Consider the following 20,085-nt stretch of genomic DNA (forward strand, 5'->3'; position numbering starts at 1 on the left):
TTCGGCCTCTCCAAGTAAAGAACAGAAATCCTTGGATGCCTTCAGATGAAGAGTCTTCCACGGTTCTATGCTGATGGCACATATAGCCACTTATCAGCTATACATGACTCAGTTTTCAAGAATTCTTTGGAGGAAAGTCCAAGAATTTTCTGAAACCCTACCAGATGAATATCAGGAAGGGCTCACCACAATCCTTCAGAAAGGATGCGATGCTGGAAAGCATGAAGTCAGGGCAGCATACGACATCTTTGAAACTGCCTCAAGAGTATCGGCAGCAGGCATAAGCGCCAGACACTGGGCACAGCTCAAGACCTCTGACCTACACCAGGAAGTCCAAGAAAGGTTGGCAGACCTTCTATGTACAGGGGACAATTTATTTGGCGACAAAATTCAAGAAACAGCGCAATTAAAAGATCACCATGACACCCTTCGGACTTCCCATATACCAAGAGGCCTTTTCGGCGGAATCCTAGGAGGATATCCTATAAGCCATGTAGGTATTATCCACCTCCATCCCGTACTCAACAGCCTAGACCTTCCCAAAGAGGTCAGCCTCGACAACCCAGGGCCCCAAAACCCCAACCAGTTCCGCAGGCTGGTCCAACATCGGGGTTTTGACTACTTACTAGAGGGCAGAAATCAACCCCCACCCATTCCAGTAGGAGGCCACTTGTGCCACTTTACCAACATATGGCACACAATTACAACAGACCAATGGGTCCTTTCTGTGGTCACCCATGGTTATCAGCTGAACTTCCTCATGCTACCACCAAACCTTCCACCTTGTCCGGCGTGGGGGTCTAACCAAACACACCTCACTTCTCGAGACGGAGCTCTCGACCTTCCTGCAGTCCAGTGCCTTTGAACCGGTACCTCGGCTGCAGTGGGGTCAAGGGTTCTACTCTTGTTATTTTCTAATTCCAAAGAAATCAGGCGGCATTCATCTATACTGGACTTGCGCACTCTTAACTAGCATCTCCGCAAATAAAAGTTCAGAATGGTAACCTTGGGCACCATGCTTCCTCTACTGCAACAGGGAGATTGGCTGTGCTCTCTAGATCTTCAGGAGGCTTATGCCCACATGCCATATACCCTCCTCATCGAAAATACCTCAAGTTTGTAGTAGGCCACAATCATTTCCAATACTGGATACTGCCATTCTGCCTAGCATCAGCACACCGTGTAATCACGAAATGCTTCACAGTAGTCGCAGCTTACCTGTGACAAAACGACATCCACATCTATCTGTATCTAGACGATTGGATCCTCAGAGGTCCATCCTGACAGGAAGTTCTCCACACCCTCCATTTCACCATCAACCTACTACAGTCCTTGGGATTTCTAATAAACTACCCCAAGTCACAACTGGCTCCATCACGCACCCTTTCGTTCATAGGAGTAGATCTAGACACTATTCAGGCCAAAGCATTTCTCCCAAAGGACCGAGCTCGCACATAGCAACATTGGCCAAAGCAGTGCAGACTCGCCAAACAACTACAGCTTGTCATCTACTAACCTTGTTAGTAAAAGCACATTTAGTAAGAGCCATGGCAACATCAGTAGCACACCTCCATTCTGTAGCTCTTGCTGACATCTGCAAAGCTGCCACATGGAGCTTTCTCCACACATTTGCAGCTCATTATTGTCTCGACAAGGTTGGCAGGCTAGATTCCATCTTCGGCCATTCTGTCCTGTGTAATTTGTTTCCAGTTTAATAACCCAACTTCCTTCATGCGGCCCACTGAGAAACTCAGGCTGCCCTCCTACCCAAAACCACCCCAGTTGTGGTGCCTGTTGCACGTGATTGGGTGTTTTTGGTTCATTCTATTCGGGTATCCTGTAGCTCTTTATTCACCCACATGTGAGGACTACCATCCTGCTTGTCCTGGAAGAAAGCAGAGTTACTTACCTGTAACAGGTGTTCTACCAGGACAGCAGGATGTTAGTCCTCACGAAACCCGCCTGTCACCCCACTGAGTTGGGTCCGCTTACGTTTTATTATTTTATTTTTCGCTCGTACTTTTGCTACAAACGAGACTGAAGGGGGACCCCTGCTGAATGCAGGGTTGGTGGCATGCTGGGCATGCTCAGTGTGCCAGTGAAAGTTCTAGAAACTTTGATAAGTGTTCCGTGATTGGGCTCCATCCTGATGATGTCACCCACATGTAAGGACTTAACATCCTGCTGTCCTGGGAGAACATCTGTTACAGGTAAGCAACTCTGCTTTCTTTGATCTTATCCCTCAGGGTCCCTCTTTTTTTGCTGGCAAAATGTTAAGCGTCTCTGGATAAATCTTGTAAGCATGGGAATCCTCCTCTCCCAATTTGGGTTCCCCTTTAAAATGCCTGGGATCCACTGCTTGATCTTGAAATTTCCAGTTTAAGAGAAATGAAAGGGACAGATCTTTCTTTCAAAAAATACCCACACATATTCTAAGGGTTACTTGATATATGCAAGCAGAAATAAACCATTATAGCAGCTTCTAGTGGGGTACTGTGGCAAATATGGTACATTCCTCTAGGGTATACTGCCTTGACCTAGCTACTAGGCAACATTCCTTAGGAGGGATCCCATGAGGGTCCTACACTTGAAGCATATGACATGAAATATTTTATGCTAGATGGGCAAAATATGGGTGCTGATCCTCCCACTTGCTTAAATTAGATTTTAATCTCCTGACTGATGTAAATGTAAATTGAGTTGTCTCAGTTGTAGCATGAACCCTCTGAGAAAAGGCACCATGTAAAAGAAAAAGATGAAACGTTTGTGGTCTGTTGTACTCCGTCCAAATTACACTCGCAGTTTAATATACAAAATAATTTTTCATGCACAGTTACTGCAAAGAGAGAGGGAAGCTCAGAGTATGTTCTAGTGTTAATGTCATAAAACAATTAGTTGGTATCAGACTTTGAGCATCACATTTTCTATTGATATCAGCTATAGAAAGAATGCTTTCTCTGCTGCGTATTTAACTTTCTCTGTACAATAATGAAGTATGTAAATAAGTAACAGATAATCTGAGCAGGTCTAAGCTAGAAGTGGCAAAATAGTTATGCATAAGTCACCAAATTCACTTTCTTCTATTCAATGAGTTTGTTTCCAGAGAGGCGTGTTAAAAAAAAAAACAAACAAAAACCCCAGACTCATTCTTATTTACAAATTTCCACATTTCCATTTAGTTTGCAGTACTCCACCAGTTAATATGAAAGTGCAACCGATGAATAGAACAGCATTAGTGGTAACATGGAACCATCCAGAAATCATCTACCATGCACCCATTATGAATTACGTGGTTTCCTACAGCTGGACCAAGAATGATGAAGAGAAGGAGAGGACATTCATCAAGGACAGCGACAAGAACTTGGTAAAACTGAAGCATTCCAAATGAAAAATGTCTTATTTTATTTATCTAATTTTTAGTTTCTTTCTTCAAAGCAAAGGACAGTAAACATGTAGGGTCAGATGATACTGATCACAAGGAGGGTTTTCTATATGGGAGAGATACTTTGTGCATTCCATTTAGGGTTTTAATTTGTGGCCTGTTCTCTACAGGAATCTTTCCACCCTGTCTGTCATAGGAAAAAAAAACAATACTTGGATTTTGCCCCTGTTTAATAATACTAGGAGTAGTGAAAAATAAAATGTACTGCCCTAAAGAGCATAATTAAAGGGATCTGTCAAAGGATGGTGTCCCTGAGTCAGCTGTTTGGGACAGAAGCTCAACGTATCTCCCCTTTCCTAGACACAAGTGCTTCTAGGTAAAATGTTAGCCTATCATAGGCTTTATTCATAACGTAATCAGCAGTGCACTTTAAAATAGTCTGGTAAAAGCATGCCTTTTGGCTGTTCATACTCCAGATTTCAGCCCCTATATTTCAATCTATCCCTTGTGAGCTTTCCATCAGCTGACTGCCCCTGAATATCAAATGATGAGATATTCTATGGCTGCAGCTCCTCCTAGTCCTCTCCAGGACCTTGTGCTTTCCTGATGTCTAAAGTACATTTGCTTCTCTCTCTCCCTCTTCACCTGCATCTATACCAGCAATGTGTTTTTTCGCCCTGACTGAAGCTATCCCAGTTGGTTTCAGTTGCCCAATTAGAGTTAATTGGGCAACTTTAATTGGGCACTGAGCTGAAACTGCTTAAGAACTACACATTCCTGGAAGGGTTTTCTCCAATATGAACTCACTTCCTGGTAACAGAGAAGTCTTGTGAACTACATCTCCCATGAGGCTTCTTTTACCACATTGCTCATTTTCTCTCTGCTTCCTCATATGCTTTTTCAAGCTCCCCTTAGTGGCAAACTGTTGCAAATCTATTGACAAGCTGCCCAGCTTGTCTCACAAACATTCATTTGGGTTGCTAGTAAATTGGCCTGTTCGAAATTTGTGGGGCCTATTTACTAACGCATATTAATGCGTAACAAATTTTAGTAAATAGCGACCTGCAGGGAAGAATTTTTTTTTTTGTTTTGTTTTTTGGAGGGGTTCCTTCCCTCCTCCCCCATTGTTTTATTCTGTAGTTTGCAGAAACAAACATTAAACAAAACAAAAAAAATGAAATGGGACCACCACAAGCCCTCCTGCCCCCTATCTCTTCCACCATGAAAAAATTGCCAGGGCCAGGAAACTCCCCAGCTCCCACTTACCCTTTCCATGGGGTCCCGATGACACAGCTAGCTCAAGACCTAGGCCCTAGGTCCAGGCCTGATGCCAGGGCCTTGACCTAGGCACAGGACCAAACCTGGAGGCCAGGGACTAAATCTGAAGACATCCTCGTCTGTTGACATTTTCTTCAAATGACATTCTCCACTTGAAGGATGCACTGGAGTGACATCCCTCTGATTCCTTCCTCCTGGGCAGAGAGCCCCATTATGATGCATGACCATTTTAATAGCTACACAACAAAATGGCATCTTACTCATGGGAGGAAGGTGCCAGAGAGACGTCACTCCAGCACATCCTCCAAATGAATGATGCCATTTGAAAATTATGTTGTCAAGAGGATGTCTTGAGGCTTGGGCCTGGACCAAACTCTAGTGACATGACTGAGTCAGGGCTGGGCCAAGGCCCCAGCATTGGGATCCTCCCACAAACAGGTATATGGAGGCTAGGGAGGTTCTGGTCCTGGCATATTATCTATCATTTTGTTTTGAAAACATAAAACAAACTAGGAAATGTTTCATTTCCTAGTTTGTTTTAAATGAATATACATCCTTACTAAATAGACCCCTATATTGGACATAGAGAGAACTGAAAATGAACACCTTAAGGTGATCAAGGTCACTTGGAGGACTTTGCTCCATTAGGAGGGTGAATTCCTAGTTATTCTTCAGCTCACTTTGCTCTGTCAGGAAACTGAATACATTCTGACTAAATGAGAAGTGTTTCAGGTATGCACATAAGCAGTGTTTTGGATTTGGGTGGGAAGGGCAGATTAATATTATATGAAAATACTCTGTCAGTCCAACCTTTCTCTTGAAGACTGGATCTGTTTGACATTTGTCTCTCTAAATGAAAGCAAGTACTGCATTAGTACTTAAAATTCCTTGCATCTAAAAATCAAACTCATATATTCAGGTTTGTAAGGTCTTCGTTTATTGTTAATCAAAGGAAGCCTGTAGAATAATGAAATCAGTAATTGTGTATGCATATGAAAGATGCAATAGCACAGAATGAAATTCCAAATGATGGTTAGCCATTTTTTTTTCCATATTCAGTCCTCTGGGCCTATTCAATCAGTTATAGAATAATATTTCGTTTAGATGAAGATTGTTTTACTTCATTTCCATTTATATTTTCAATTTTCCTCACTAGACACTGTTATCTGGGTCACATTAAGCAATGATGCGCTTCTTGAAATCAAATGAATGACACCCAAGGTTGTGATGCAATCTAATATTTCTCATATCAAACCTGCATGAGTTTAAGGGATTTCCTTTTAGCAACCAAAATAAAATAGTATTTGCTGATTAGAGTGACAATCTCCTTGTGTAAAAAAAAAAAAAAAAGGAAGCATTTTGTAAATAAAATATCATTAAATTTGCAGTGTAGTTGATGAACTGATAATTTTGATGGGCTTGTATAAGGCATTATTTGTTTCCCATTGGGGATGAAAATAGGATAAAGGCTCAGAGATGAAAATATACCCAGATTTATATTGGCTTGTATGCATGCATTAAAAAAAGGGAGGGAAATATAAAGTAAATGTAGAGATTCAAAGTGATATACTATATATCAGAATGTGTTTTGTAAACTTGAGTCTAAAGGCTCGGAGGAAGAACCTGAATAAAACACTTCAATTAATAATAATACTATCATCATCATCAATATCATGATTTCTGTAGCACATACCAGATGTAGACAGTGCTAAACGGAAACACATAGGAGTAGATTTTGAAACATGCATGCAGGCGTACATGTGCGCGTGCTACCCGGGGCACACACATGTATGCCCGATTTTATAACATGCGTGCGCAAGGGGGTGTACAGTTGTGCACCTTGCGCGTTCCGCGCTGCCTTCCCCCGTTCCCTCCCAGGCCGCTCCGAAATCGGAGCAGCCTAGGAAGGAACTTCCCTACCTCCCCCGCCCTTCCCCCCTACCTTTTTCCTTTTTTCACTTTTGTTTGAAAACTTGCTTCAGCCCTGGGGCTGAAGGAACTTGTGCGCGCCGGCCGACTGCCGGCACGCGATCCTCGGCACAGCCACAAATGGCCGCTGTGCCGGGAGCCTCTGACCCTGACCCCTCCCTGCCCCTTTTTGCAAGCCCTGGGACTTGCCCGGGTCCCGGTGCTTTACACGTGTCGCCGGGCCTTTTGAAAACAGGCCCAGCGCACGTAAGACCAGTTACACGCGTAAATCCAAGTAACCCTTTGAAAATCCGGCCCACAATGAATAATCCCTATTCCTTTAAGCTTACAGTGTAATCAAGTCGAACTGACAAAATGCAACAAAAGCATATGAATGTGTTTGATCCAAGATCAAGACAGTGACTGAGAAGAAGTAAAGTGCCGGCTCAGTAGCTCAGTGGCAGTGCTGTGCACTAACATGCAGAAAGTCCCTAGTTTGATCTCTGAGTCAGGCCTTCCATTCCCCAGGTTGGCTGTGGATACTGTGAAGGGAGGAGTCATGGTCATTGCTTCACAGTGATACCTGGTGGATTGCTCATGACCATCACTGCAGTGACTAGACTAAGTATATTGGAGGGAGGAGAGAATATAAAATAGTGGCAAAATTCCCAAGCAATTATGATTTAAGGCTCATTGTTCTTGAATTCCTTGGTTCACATTGAACTTGGAGGCTTGGAAGCTCAAAGGAGCAAGAGGGAAACTGCTAGGTCAACTTCCCTCCTCTCCCCATCCCCCTCCTCAACCTGTTACAAAGCATTAGGTAGTATTCAGGCATTGTGCTCAGGTGACTAGCTGACATGCTGCTGCTCTGCTCTTACGTAGGTAGAAAGTAAACCAATCTCATTTTCTAAACAATTAGATATGGTATGTAGTAATCTAAAAGAAGGTGGGGAAAACTCCACTATGTACCTGAAGCTAGGTCTTGAGCACAATGGGAAAACAGTTTTGTTCTTGAGTATGTGATCATCAGACCTGCAGTCCATCTTGCTTCTAAACATGGCCTAAAATAGATTAGCAGTTGGACATTATCCTGCATGTAATGAGGAATACTTTACCCCAATCAGATACTGTAAAATGAAAAAATGAAACATACCAAATCTCCCCACCCACCCTAAAAATTATAAAGGACCTAACACTATGAAATTAGTAAATCCTGTGTTATGCTAGTAGATGTTGTATTAATATGCATCAGTTTAAGCCAACAAAATTGCTTTTGTCATGGTCCACCCACTAAAACTCACATACATTAGCATTCTTATAGAATGGGTCAGATGTACTAAAGGGTATTTTTTCCCATTTTATATCTATTGGAAAACTAATTTCATCTGCACCTGTTAACTTACAGACAGGTTAATGACATCAATCAGTGCTTCAGTGAGACTCTGTATAATACATCTATAAGCCTGTTCTCACAGGTTTTGTTATGCGATATTTAAACAATATATAACATGTCATATAAGTATATGGTACGTTATTCATATATATTGCCCTACTTAAAACAAGGTTCAACTCAAAATGGTTTGCAAAGTAACAAAAAATAGAAAATAGGCATACAGTAATGCATCAAACTAAAAAAGTTAAATTCAGTTTTCAAAACAATTATAATGGATTACATACTTACAAACAATAACATGAACCCAACTAAATCCTGCACCCTTACCTCATTGAGGAGTGGACTAGGTGAGTTCATAATAAAATTAATTATAAACCACAAAAAAATATAAACATCTGTGGCCAAAATAAATATCCCCAACAAATATTCTCAACTAGTTTGAGACATGGGGGTTAATTTTAGTAGAGTGCTGGAATCTGTAATAGCATTTGCTTACCATGGACTTCTTGTTAATCTGGAGTCAACTAGTAATAGCACTATTGTTTTTTCCAAGTCTGTACAAAAAAGCAAAGAAAACTGGTATTCAAATTTGTAAGTACAAGGCACATCAACCCAAGATTTTGTAATTTGGTTGTGTATTATACAACTAAGTGTCTTCATTTGCTCACTGGGATAACAGGGCGTGCAATTTTATATTTTACAAGCAGGTCTCAGAATTTACTTTGAGAAAACTAAGCACTTGTTTATTCTTCTTTTTAAACAGAAAGCCGTCATTAATCATGTTTCACCTGACATCCTTTATCTGTTCAGAGTTCAGGCGGTTTGTCGAAATGACATGCGCAGTGATTTTAGCCAAACAATGCTATTTCAAGGTAAAATAAAAAGTATACTCTTCTTGTATATATTCTCTACAGATGTTGTATTTTGTATGCTTTTTAACTAGTGGTATTGCATTTAATCTTTGCATATAAACTACTTCTATAACCTGAAGCAATACAAAGCTGTACCCCATCTGCCTAATTATAGCCATATGATAATATCCTTTCTGGCTGATTATTCCATGCATGCTCATAGATGAAAAGGTATTTTATGAATGAGGTGACTAACAACAACTCAGGATGTGGCCAAAGATCTAAAATAAATAACCCTGTTTTTGTTTTATAGATTTTAGTAACACAGGACATGACTGCAGAAATACCAAACTGGCCCAACCAATCAAGCTGGTCTTTTTCTGTCATCATACAGGAGATTTGGCAGCAAAATTTCAAGCTAATGATAAATTAGTTTTGTTGAATTATTGGTTGAAAGTTAATTACTACAGTCTGGTAATTAACTTTCTACTAGTAGGTCCATAAAAACAACTTGACCTATTTTCACTGCAGCTATGCTGTCCAATGCTTTTGTGGGCTTTATACACATTTTCAACAGAGGGCTATGTTATTAGATGGGAACCTAACGCATGTTCAAGCAGTCCAGTAGTGAACCCTTGTTTGTTTGTGCAATCTTAGATTTCAGAGTATATAATTTTATTAATGCATCTACCTATTCAAATATGCAGAAAAACATAGGTACCTAACTTACCCTTAGATTAATCAGAATGCATTAATAATGCATGGATAATGCCCGCCTAATGAAAAAGGGGCATGTTGAGGGAAATTTTAGAATAACTTACCACTTTCCAACAGTAGTATCTCTTGGTGTGATAAACTTAGCACACCTTGCGATAGTTCCTATTTTTTTGCATCTTGCTTGAGAGAGAGACTGACTACAAGGCCCTCATAGTAGTGAAATATTTATATCTCTATAGGAGAGCCATCTAATAGGTCAAGGTGAGATGGTGGTGCTTTAGGGTTTAAGGGCCAGTTTCTCATGTAGAGTGAGATGTATGAACAGCACAGTACACCTTGGTGAAGATTTGATGTCATTTGGCGTGAGGAAAGACTCACAAAGATGAAATTTATATTATGTTTTCTCACCCTAGCTTAATGGACTCTATAACAGGGTTCCATCAAGCTAGGGTGAGATAGAGAAATAATCTTGTGTTTATTGTAATGGAAACTGCTTACAACTACTACTACTATTTATCATTCATTTCTAAAGTGCATTAATCAGTTACACATCAACTGTCCCTGCTCCATGGAGCTTACAATCCATTTAAGGCAAATACAAGACAGACTAGTCTATTGTACTGTAGGAACATCACTGAAATTATATAACGGTTCTTGTTAAAGGAGTTCATGCCATGAAACTAGTCAGCCAAAGAAAAGAAAAACCGAAGTAGGCAGTACATAGCTGGGCAGACTATAAACATTTTTATTATCAGCGAGCAAAGCTGACCGCATCAGAGGGCATATAATTATGTTCACCTGAAGCTCCCTGAAGAAGGAGTTTCACACTCCGAAACCCTGCAGCGTCGGAGGATTGACTTCAGGACCAGATTAAAGAGATAAGTGCACATTACATATCCTTTTAATTGTGCACAACTTTGAAACATTGATAGTCACAGCTAAGACAGCCACAGCCAAGATTATGAACACAGTGACCAATGATTAAACTGGTTGTTGTGCTTTAAGGCTTCACTAACAAACCATTAGCACCAAGAGTCACCAGGTTCTCGGGCTTTAAAGGCTTTATCAAATAAGTCTTTTAGAACCAGAGACACTATATGATGATCACTTTAAATTTTCATTAAGTGATACTATAAGAGCCTTTTTCATAGCAGAATATTTAGTTTTGTGTTGAATTCTTGATTTCTGCTTTCTTTTGGGTTTAATCATACTTATGAAACTAGCAACTGGCAGATTTTAAACAAATTTTAGGAAGTATTTTTTCACTCAGTGCACAATTAAGCTATGGAATCTGTTGCCAGATAACGTGGTGAAGGCAACTAAAATAGTAGGGTTCAAAAGAGGATTGGACAAGTTCTTGAAAGAAAAGTCCATAAACAGCCAAGTAGACTTGGGAAAGCTAGTACTTATCCCTGGGAATAACAATCAATTATTGGAGATTTGGCCACTGTCAGAGGCAGGATGCTGGGCTTGATGGACTGTGGTGTCTGACTCAGCTTGGCATTCCTTATGTTCTTATTAGCTCGTTGCCATAAAGTCAGCTAAGTTAAAATGCCTAGGGCATTATTGTTTGAATTTAGAACTCAAGCATTTTAGTATTTAAAAAAAAAAAAAAAAAAAAAAATATATATATATATATATATATATATAAAAAGAAGCAACAACTGGCTGTGGTAGGTGTGTGGCTCAGCCAGTTGCTTGAAGATTTGTTTTGCTCGCATTTCAGAATTATACCCAAGGTCTTGCCGTACAAAAATTAAACAGACGGACTCTCCTGTGAACGTTAAGACATCTACCACCTACACATTTTTAATTCTGTCCCATAATATGTATGTAATGATTTAAGCAGACTAAAATATAAACTAGAAAATATTTACTAATTGCAGAAGTATTTCAAACTAGCCAACTCAAAAAGCTAAGTTAAAGGGCTACTGAAAGAAAGCACTAAATTAAAAAAAAAAAAGAAATCAATTCACTATGCAATCTAAAAAGTAAAAATTAACTTTCACATGATTATTACTTATACAAATTCTACTCCTGGGGGAATTCTTCACTACTGCGGAAAGCAGAATTTGCGCAGAATTGCCAAATTCTACACAGAAAATAGCAGAGGAGACCCCCGGCATGCCGCAAACGTAGCGCATCCTATGGCACACGCTCCGTTTGCGGCGAAGATGAAGGCCCAGCGCGCCGTTCGCGGCAAAAAGGGAAGGCCCCCGTGTGCTGTGGGACGCGCTCCATTCACGGTGAAGATGAAGGCCCGGCGCGCCGTTTGCAGAATATAGGGGCCTTCCTTTTTCGCTGCGAACGGCACACCGGGCCTTCATCTTCGCCGCGAACGGAGCGCATCCCGTTGCATGCTGGTGAGAGAGAATGTTTGTCAGAGAGGGGAGGGTAAGAGAGAGCAGGAGGGTATGAGAGAGAGCATGGGGGGGATGTCGGTGAGAGAGAATGTGTGTGTGAGAGAGGGGAGGGTGACAGAGAGCATGGTTGGTAAGAGGGGGAGTGGGGAGTGTGAGAGAGAGCATGGGGAGGTAAGAGAGGGTGGGTGGGGGGGATGCTTGAGTGTGGGTTTCAGAGAGAGGGAGCCTATATGAGGGGAGGGGGATGCCGGTGAGAGAGAGAATGTGTGTGTGAGAGAGGAGAGGGTGTTTGGGAGAGGGTGAGAGACAGCTTGGTTGGTAAGAGGGAGAGTGGTGGGGATGCTTGAGTGTGGGTTTCAGAGAGGGAGCCTATATGAGGAGATTGTGAAGGAGTGTGTATGTGTGTGAGAGTTTGGGAGCTTGTGTGTATGAAAAAGGGATTGTGTGTGTGTGAGGGTGCTAGACTGTGTGAAGGGATTGTGTATGTTTGACAGAGCCTGTGTGAAGGGCTGCGTGAGAGAGAGACATAGGTAGCCTGTGTGAGAATGTATGTCTGAAAGAGAAAGGGAGCTTGTGTGGGTGTGTATGCAAGAGAGAGGGCCCTGTATGAGGGGATGTATGTGTGTGTGTGTGTGTGAGAGCCTGTATAAGGGTGTGTGTATGTGGAAGGGATACTCTTGCAGTGAATTTCTAGGGAAATTCTGCTCAAAATATTTACAATTCTGCAACTTTAAGTAATAACTTTTTTCTGTAATAATTTAAAATGTAATTACTTAAAGACTGTCATGTAAATTGTGTTATTTTGACCAATATAAAGTTTGCAGAATTTTGTAGAATTTTAGTTTTTGTGCGCAGAATTTTCAGTTTTTGTGCGCAGAATTCCCCCAGGAGTAAAATTCTGGGCTTGTTTTAAGAAGCCGAATGTCTAGTTACATACTAACCAGTACACAACCTATATTTGAGATATAGTGGGAGCATGGGGCTCCCTGACAGGCTCCATACAGGCTTGGAATGCAGGAAAATAAATGTTCCCTTAGCACATACCAGTCAACAAATCTAATTTGCAGGTTTTTTCTATTGGATGGTGTGCATCACTAGATTTTCCCTGTTAATATTTCAGCTTAGCTGTCGTTTTGGAGTCAGCTAGTTTTTTTAAAATGGCTTTTTAAAATCTGCTTGTTGAATTAACACCTGCCAAAGGAAAATGTTGTTTGTCCTAATTTACTGTGATGATTTCACATTCCAAAGGGAGCAGTTAAAAATGTCACTTGAGTTATGTTCTGCAGATTACATTCTTATATTTACTCCCATGATAAAAGTAATTGGAGTGCCTCAAGGATTTTTTTTTTCAAGAAACCCAGCCACATCTGCTTTAGTTAAACCAAGCTACTAACGTAAACACACATTTACTAGATCACTTTTTTTTTTCAAGTCAATTATTAAGGTAGATGAGTTAAGGGCTGCTTCTACCAGTAGCTCTTACAGAGGAGTAATTGGCCATGTATTGCTGAAGTTTCAAGTTTTCACCTAAGATCTTAAATCAAACTTGTTTAATTGGTACATCTGCTGTTGGCCCTGAGGAAGATTGTAGCTTATGGAAGTTTATCCTTGAGAAGATCAAAACTCAGTGCCTAAAGACAGTAGATGACAGCAGATAAAGGCTGATTGTCCCATCCAGTCTACCCAGTTATTTTGGTCTAAGGATATACCCCAGCTGCCAGCTTTATAAGCTTTACACTTTGTAGGATAATAAACCTTATGTTAGATATTATCTTCCTCATTGGTTATCTGCCATACTTGCTAGATGAGCATACAAGGCCCCATACTTACCAAGCACTACCAATTTGTTACAATCAATTTTTTTGTATAATCGAAACACCTACTAAAACCAGTGAGGCCCAAACATCTAGCCTCTTATTTAGGTTTTTGTGCATTTATTGGACAAAATACAACCACCAATGGCCCAACTGTTTAAGCCTTCTGGTTCCAACTCAGCTACCCCTTGCCTCTCAGTTTAAAATTTAAGTATGCAGTGAGCTGGAAGCTAAGGAGTAGATTTTCAAAATGTACACGCGCACGTGCACAAATGGACGTGCGATTTTATAACATGCGCACGCTGGCATGCACATGTTATAAAATTTCAGGTCGGGGCGCGCATGGGGAGGTATAATTTTGCAAATACGCGCGGCGAAGCAACTGGGCCTTCCCCAGTTCCCTCCCAGTCCGTTCCAATTAAGGAGTGGACTGGGAGGGAAATTCCCAACCCCCTACCCTAACCTCCCTTCCCCTCCCCCTATCCTGCCCTCCCCCTATCCCTATCCTAACTACCCATAATTTTTGTATTTTACCTTTTGCTCCTGCCGGCACAGCAGCAAATGGCCGCTGTACCGGGCGCCTCTATCCCCACCCCCCCACCCCCCCCGGACTGCTCCGCCCAGAAAACGCCCCCCCCCCCCTCCCATTCTGCCCCTTTCAGGAAGGCTCGCGCTTATGCGCTTACCGGCCTTTACACGCGTGGCCGGGCCTTTTTGAAAATAAGCTTGGCGCGCACTAGGCCCAGCCATGCACATAAAGGTCAGATTTTACACGCATGGCCTTCTGAAAGTCCGCCCTTAAGTGAATAAGTGGGAAATTAAAATTCTTTTCTCAGTTCATTCTTTGAAAATGGACCTGAAAAAAAAAAGATCTCCAGTGAATTAGCAGGGATCTGAAAATATGCCATTCAGCCAGCTGCGACATCTCCTAGTCTCAGCATACTCCCTTTCCCTGAAGCCACGGCACGAGTTTGCTGCTTTTGAAGCACCCTCTGACTATTTATCCAGTAGTTTAGAGGCCACAGGAAGTGCTGTGGCCATCCACCTGGCATTTTACTTGCTGCTCAGTACTTCAGTAACTAGAACAAAGTTTCTGGCTTCATCCATTTTTCAAGAAACTGCCCCTGGGAAATGTATTTTATGTATTACTCTCAACCTCCCACTGGCTGCAGTTCTAAATTTTGCAGAATATAAAATACATCTGCTTGATACAGTTATTGGTTTATGTGTTTACTTCTGTTAAGAAAAGCATGCATAATGCACTGTTTATTTTAAAATAAACATTCTTTGTTTCTCAGCTAACACAACGCGAATTTTCGAAGGAACTAGAATTGTAAAAACAGGAGTGGTAAGTTTGTGAACATAACTTGCAGTAGACCTAAGACTAAATATTAATTTTAGCAGCTTCACCACTAGATGGCACCATAACATTGTAAAAAGTATTCAACTAATTCTACATTTATTTATAGTTAAATGTTGATATATTCTGTATTAATCAGCAAACAAAATAGAAATGTTCAATATAACATTAGAAACTAAAGAATTTGTATTCCTCTGTGACTTTAGTGAATCTTTAATGTACAATAGAGTGAAATACTTCTACTGATAAACACATTGGGCCCAATATTGAAAGATAAACAATTCTGTAAGTTAGCCAGATAAGATTTATTCGGCTAACTTACATGGGATATTCAGCAGCACAGTTATGCTGCTGAATATCCCCATCAAAATCTCCACTTATCTGGCTGTTATATCTGGCTAAATTAGACCTGCTCTATGGCTCCTTATCTGGCTAAGTTAACCAGATACGTAGTGCTGTCCAGATCTGCCCAGAACAATTTTCGGCTATCTACTTAGCTGGGTAAGTGACTTTTCTGGCTAAGTGGCAGCCGTTGAACGCAGTACATGACCTGTTTTTCTTTGACTTCTATAAATTTGATTTAAAGAGACTAATAAAATCTTGTTTTCTCATATGGCTTCAGTTTGAAATAATAGATATAGAAACACATTTTAGGTGGGTGGGCCATACTGCCATGTGGAATTCCAGAGCCCAGCGTCCACGCTCCAGCTTACCTGGGACTGGATATGAAACAGAGGCAACATTGATCGCCCCTTGGGGAAGAGTCTCTGGGCCTCATTCGGCGGGGAGCCACACACAATCTGTGGCTCCTGGCTAAAGACTGTCATGGCAGTGGCTGGGCCATGTGGGGGGGATTGCTTTAAAAAAAAAAAAAAAAAGGGGGTGGGGAAGAATATCTCAGATAGGTGTGAATGAAAGTTTCTGGGTGCCATAGCTCAGTAGAGGCTGTGATTGAGTTGGAAGCCCAAGAAGAAAAAGAGGAAACTGCAAAAAGGTCACTAGTGTATCCAGGTTTCATTTAAACTATTCAAAATATCCATATCATAATGAGATTTACAAAAAGGATTAGGAGTTTCCACAGGTGACTTGCCACCTATCACTGTTCCAGATAGTGGGTAGTAACCCACCCAAGCCATGCGGTGTAACCTGAGAACTGTATAAACTATGTACAAAGTGAAACTTGATGCAAGACAAAATCAGTTTAGGCATTGAAATGTCCAATCACAAAGTGTTGTTAATATTTTTATTTACAGGTACTTATATACTGTTTACCCGCTATAATTAGTGCTATCAGTTGCTGAAAAAATCATCCCAGTTCACTAACAGAATATGTTTAAAAAAGTCCCATTTAACTAATAAACTGAGCAAATTTGACCTTTACATCGCAGAGGCAGTACAAATGTCTCATTTATGAAATACAAAGGTTATGTTTAACAAAATCCTTTATGTTGAAAACAAAAACTGTTTAACCTGAGAAAAATTGATGTTTTCAGTAGTAAAAATACATAACTAAAGAGAGAATGTCATTAATGATAAAATTAGCATAGCAAAACATAACGGAAAGAAACTGGTATATTTATTTTTTATAAGCAGCACAGTAACAGTAAAATGTTTACTTCTCCTTTGTGAGCCTGTTTTTGATCACATTAACCTCTGTTAATATCAGTGGCCCTTGTCTTATTTAAACAGAATGAGGTGAAGCATGAAATGGTTGGAAAACAGAAAGCAAAAAGAAAAAGACAAGGTAGCATTTTATATGCCTCCACTGATTCTTTGCTTTTTGTCTTCCCTTTGTTCTCCTCTTCCTCCCACGATGGTCCTTTCAAGCCTACAGCTTCTCCTGCTTCCTCAGCTGACATGGCTCCCATCAGCTCTGGATCTTCTACGTGGACTTCCTCTGGCCTTCCCTTCTCCTTTGTTTCTATGGCGACTGGAATGGGTTCTTCATCCAGTGGAAGCCAAGCCACTGTGGCTTCTGTTGTGACTAGCACCTTGCTTGCCGGCCTTGGGTTTAGTGGTGGTGGTATTTCTTCCTTTCCTAGTACTGTGTGGCCCACGCGCCTTCCCTCTGCTCCTTCCTCCAGTAAACAGGCCGTAAAGCCAGTTCTCTCTACTACTGAACCTTTGTCCTCCCCAGGGTCGGACAGTGATGCAACCCCAACAAAAAACAGTGAAGGGACAGAGGAGGGAGAGAAAGATGAGAAGAATGAAGGTGAGGATGGTGAAAGAGAGCATGATGAAGGAGGAGATAAAGATTCAGAGAAGAAAGAGAAAAGTGCTGCCACGAACACTGCTGAAGTGCAAAATAAAACAGAATCTCCAACAACCACTGCTACTTCCACTAGACCCACAGGGAAGGAAGAAAATGAAACTGCAACTGATCAGGAACACGGAAGAAACATTTTCCCAACTGATCAAACCGATGAAGGTGAAGATAATATTAAATTGGATGCTGTCACTCCCACGCACGTGCCACCATCATTCACAGACGAGGAGTTAAATCGTGAGAAGTTTTCACAGAGACCTGAGACATCTACTAAAGATGACGACACAGAGGAAGAAAATTCACCTGACAATAGATTTATCACAGTTAATGCAGGTTAGTGATATATTTGCCTTTATAAAAACTGTGCAGCCTGATGTCTTTAATTCATACTTCTTTGCAGCTCTTTGTATTAAAATAGAAATTACTTTGTTCTAAATGTTTTGTTAAACTTGTAAAAACCTGTTTTGACATTGTTTATAGTGTGGAAAATCCCTTATGAGGAACCCTCGTGGGATTTCCCTAGGAGGCCCCTTTGTTTTGAATTTGTACACTTCTGACAGCACAAATTAAACTTTAAAAGAAACATTTCTAATAACTAATAGACTAGAATGTAATAACCAGTTTCATTTATATTTATCTGATCATGCACACACAGATAAAACAGGTCATCAGTTGTAACCCAAAATGTGAGAGCTCTGAGTGGCATAGCAAAAATGCACTTTCCTAGCGTGTACCAGATGGACTCAGGACCAATGGGTATAGTGTACTCCTGATAGCAGTTGGAGACGGATCAGATTTCACTCTGACGTCAGCCCTAGTACATATACACCCCTGCAGGAAGTGCAGATCTTCAGTATTTTCCGTCTCCATAGCAGTTAGAGACTCCATGCACGTTAGCACAACGTTAGAGTAAAATTTTACCAAAGAAATCCAAATTTAGAAGAAATCTTACCTCTACAGACAAGCCCTGCTCTCCTGCGGTGACACCCGTTGGGTCCCTCCCCCAGTCGAGATTCCCGAGGTGATTTCCGCGATCTCTCGGAGGGTAAACCTCCGTCCAGCGGCCGACCCTCGGTGGGGACCTAGCCCCCGACATCGGGTGAGGCTGAGAGGCAGCGGGTGCAACCTCGAGCGCGGCGATGAAGGTATTTTCCCTCTCCCTCTGCAGCCGGAGATTGCCCGGAACGAAACCGGGAAGCGCCGGGACAAGGTAAGGTAGAAATCTATTTTTAAAAGTCTCCGGTCTCCGAAGCTCGAGGAGACGCACAGGTCGCCAGCCGGGACCAGTGCCACCGGGTTGATCTGCCCTAGCAGGGCTAGACCCCGGTCAGATCTGAGGGTCCTCCCACGTGGAGACCCTCTGAGCTGGTCGCCATATTGTCCGTGTGGTCGCCGCCACCATTTTTGCCCTGTTCGCCGCCCTGTCCGCCGTCTCGATCCGTGTGCACAGAGGCATGCCGTGCGCACAACGTCATGTGCACAAGTACCGGACGCACAAGCGAAGCGCATAGCCACGCGCTCACTGTGCCGGGTGCATAATTTCGACCCATGCGCACAACAACGCGCACACCAACCTACGCGCGCAACTTCGATGCACACCGGAGCGCACAACTGTATTGTATATGCACAAGTCATGGCACTACCTGAAAATAAGCTCAAAGCTCAGGGCCTTTGCCCAGCATGCCACATTAGTTGCACAGCATGAGGCAGCTATGGCCTTGTGTATATAGTGCGAAGAGGCCCTAGGGGACCCAACTCATGGCCCTCCCCAGCCGGTACCGGACCCCAGCCTCTTGAGCAGTACGCCAGACCTAGCATCACACAGCGGGACCCCTCCTCAAATGGGGCTCCCCAGGGACACAGCACCCCCTAGTCTAGACCCAGCTTCTATCTCCTGGGTGGAATTCTTCAAAGGTCTGCATACCTTCGTCCACATGCAACCGGGGCCTCCTACAGTGCGGTCACAGGCCCCACCAGAGGACCTCAACATGCCAGGACCCTCTATGCCCAAGGAAGTGATCCCACCGCCCAGAAGCCCAACCTTCGGGGACACAGACATCTCAGATGAGGAGTCAGAACCCCTGGAGGAAGGGGAACTCCCTCCGGGGACAGAACCCCACTGAACCATGAGATGCTTCTTCACCAAGGATGAGCTTCCAGACCTGGTCACACACAGCTTTAAAAGAGCTTGCCATCCCGGGCACAAGTGCCTCGGGGGAACCTAAGACAAACCCACTTTTGGAGGGACTTCGTCAGACCGCCTACCATTTCCCACTATTACAAGCCGTCCAGCAACTAATTGACCTGGAATGGGATGCCCCAGAAACCACGTTCAAAGGGGGCCGGGCTCTGGCAGCCATGTACCCTCTGGACCCAGCCGCCAAAGATCTCCTGGCATGTCTGAAAGTGGATGCCATGGTCTGCGCGGTCTCGAAGCGCACTACTATCCCGGTGGAGGGAGGAGCAGCACTCAAGGATGCTCAAGACAGACATCTGAAATCTATCCTCAAACAGTCCTTTGACGTCTCCACAATGTCTTTACAGATCGCGGCCTGCTGTGCTGTGGTGACACGTGCCTGCTTAGCACAGACCAGGAGCAACACTCCTGGGGAAGCCCTGGAATCAGCTGTATCATTCCAAATCACTTCGGATCTGGTACGCACAGCAGCTAGAGGAGTCTCATCTGCATGGCGGCCAGAAGACAAATCTGGCTCTGAAACTGGTCAGCCGACGCATCCTCCAAAATGAGACTC

General features: G+C 42.5%; 1 protein-coding gene across 3 annotated transcripts in view; it reads left to right on the forward strand.

Moving 5' to 3' along the window:
- PTPRG (protein tyrosine phosphatase receptor type G) overlaps window positions 1-20,085 on the forward strand; it is a 1,221,857-nt gene that overhangs the window by 940,211 nt on the left and 261,561 nt on the right. For 2 of the 3 annotated variants that reach the window (XM_029600999.1, XM_029601002.1), the window contains exons 9-12: window positions 3,180-3,364; window positions 8,725-8,833; window positions 15,005-15,054; window positions 16,894-17,665. In XM_029600999.1, coding sequence (XP_029456859.1) covers window positions 3,180-3,364; window positions 8,725-8,833; window positions 15,005-15,054; window positions 16,894-17,665 — 1,116 coding nt within the window. Of the gene's footprint in view, window positions 1-3,179; window positions 3,365-8,724; window positions 8,834-15,004; window positions 15,055-16,755; window positions 16,811-16,893; window positions 17,666-20,085 lie in introns of all 3 variants that reach the window. The other variant, XM_029601001.1, reaches the window with a different exon arrangement.

This window comes from Rhinatrema bivittatum, chromosome 4, assembly GCF_901001135.1.
Source record: "Rhinatrema bivittatum chromosome 4, aRhiBiv1.1, whole genome shotgun sequence".
NCBI lineage: Eukaryota > Metazoa > Chordata > Amphibia > Gymnophiona > Rhinatrematidae > Rhinatrema > Rhinatrema bivittatum.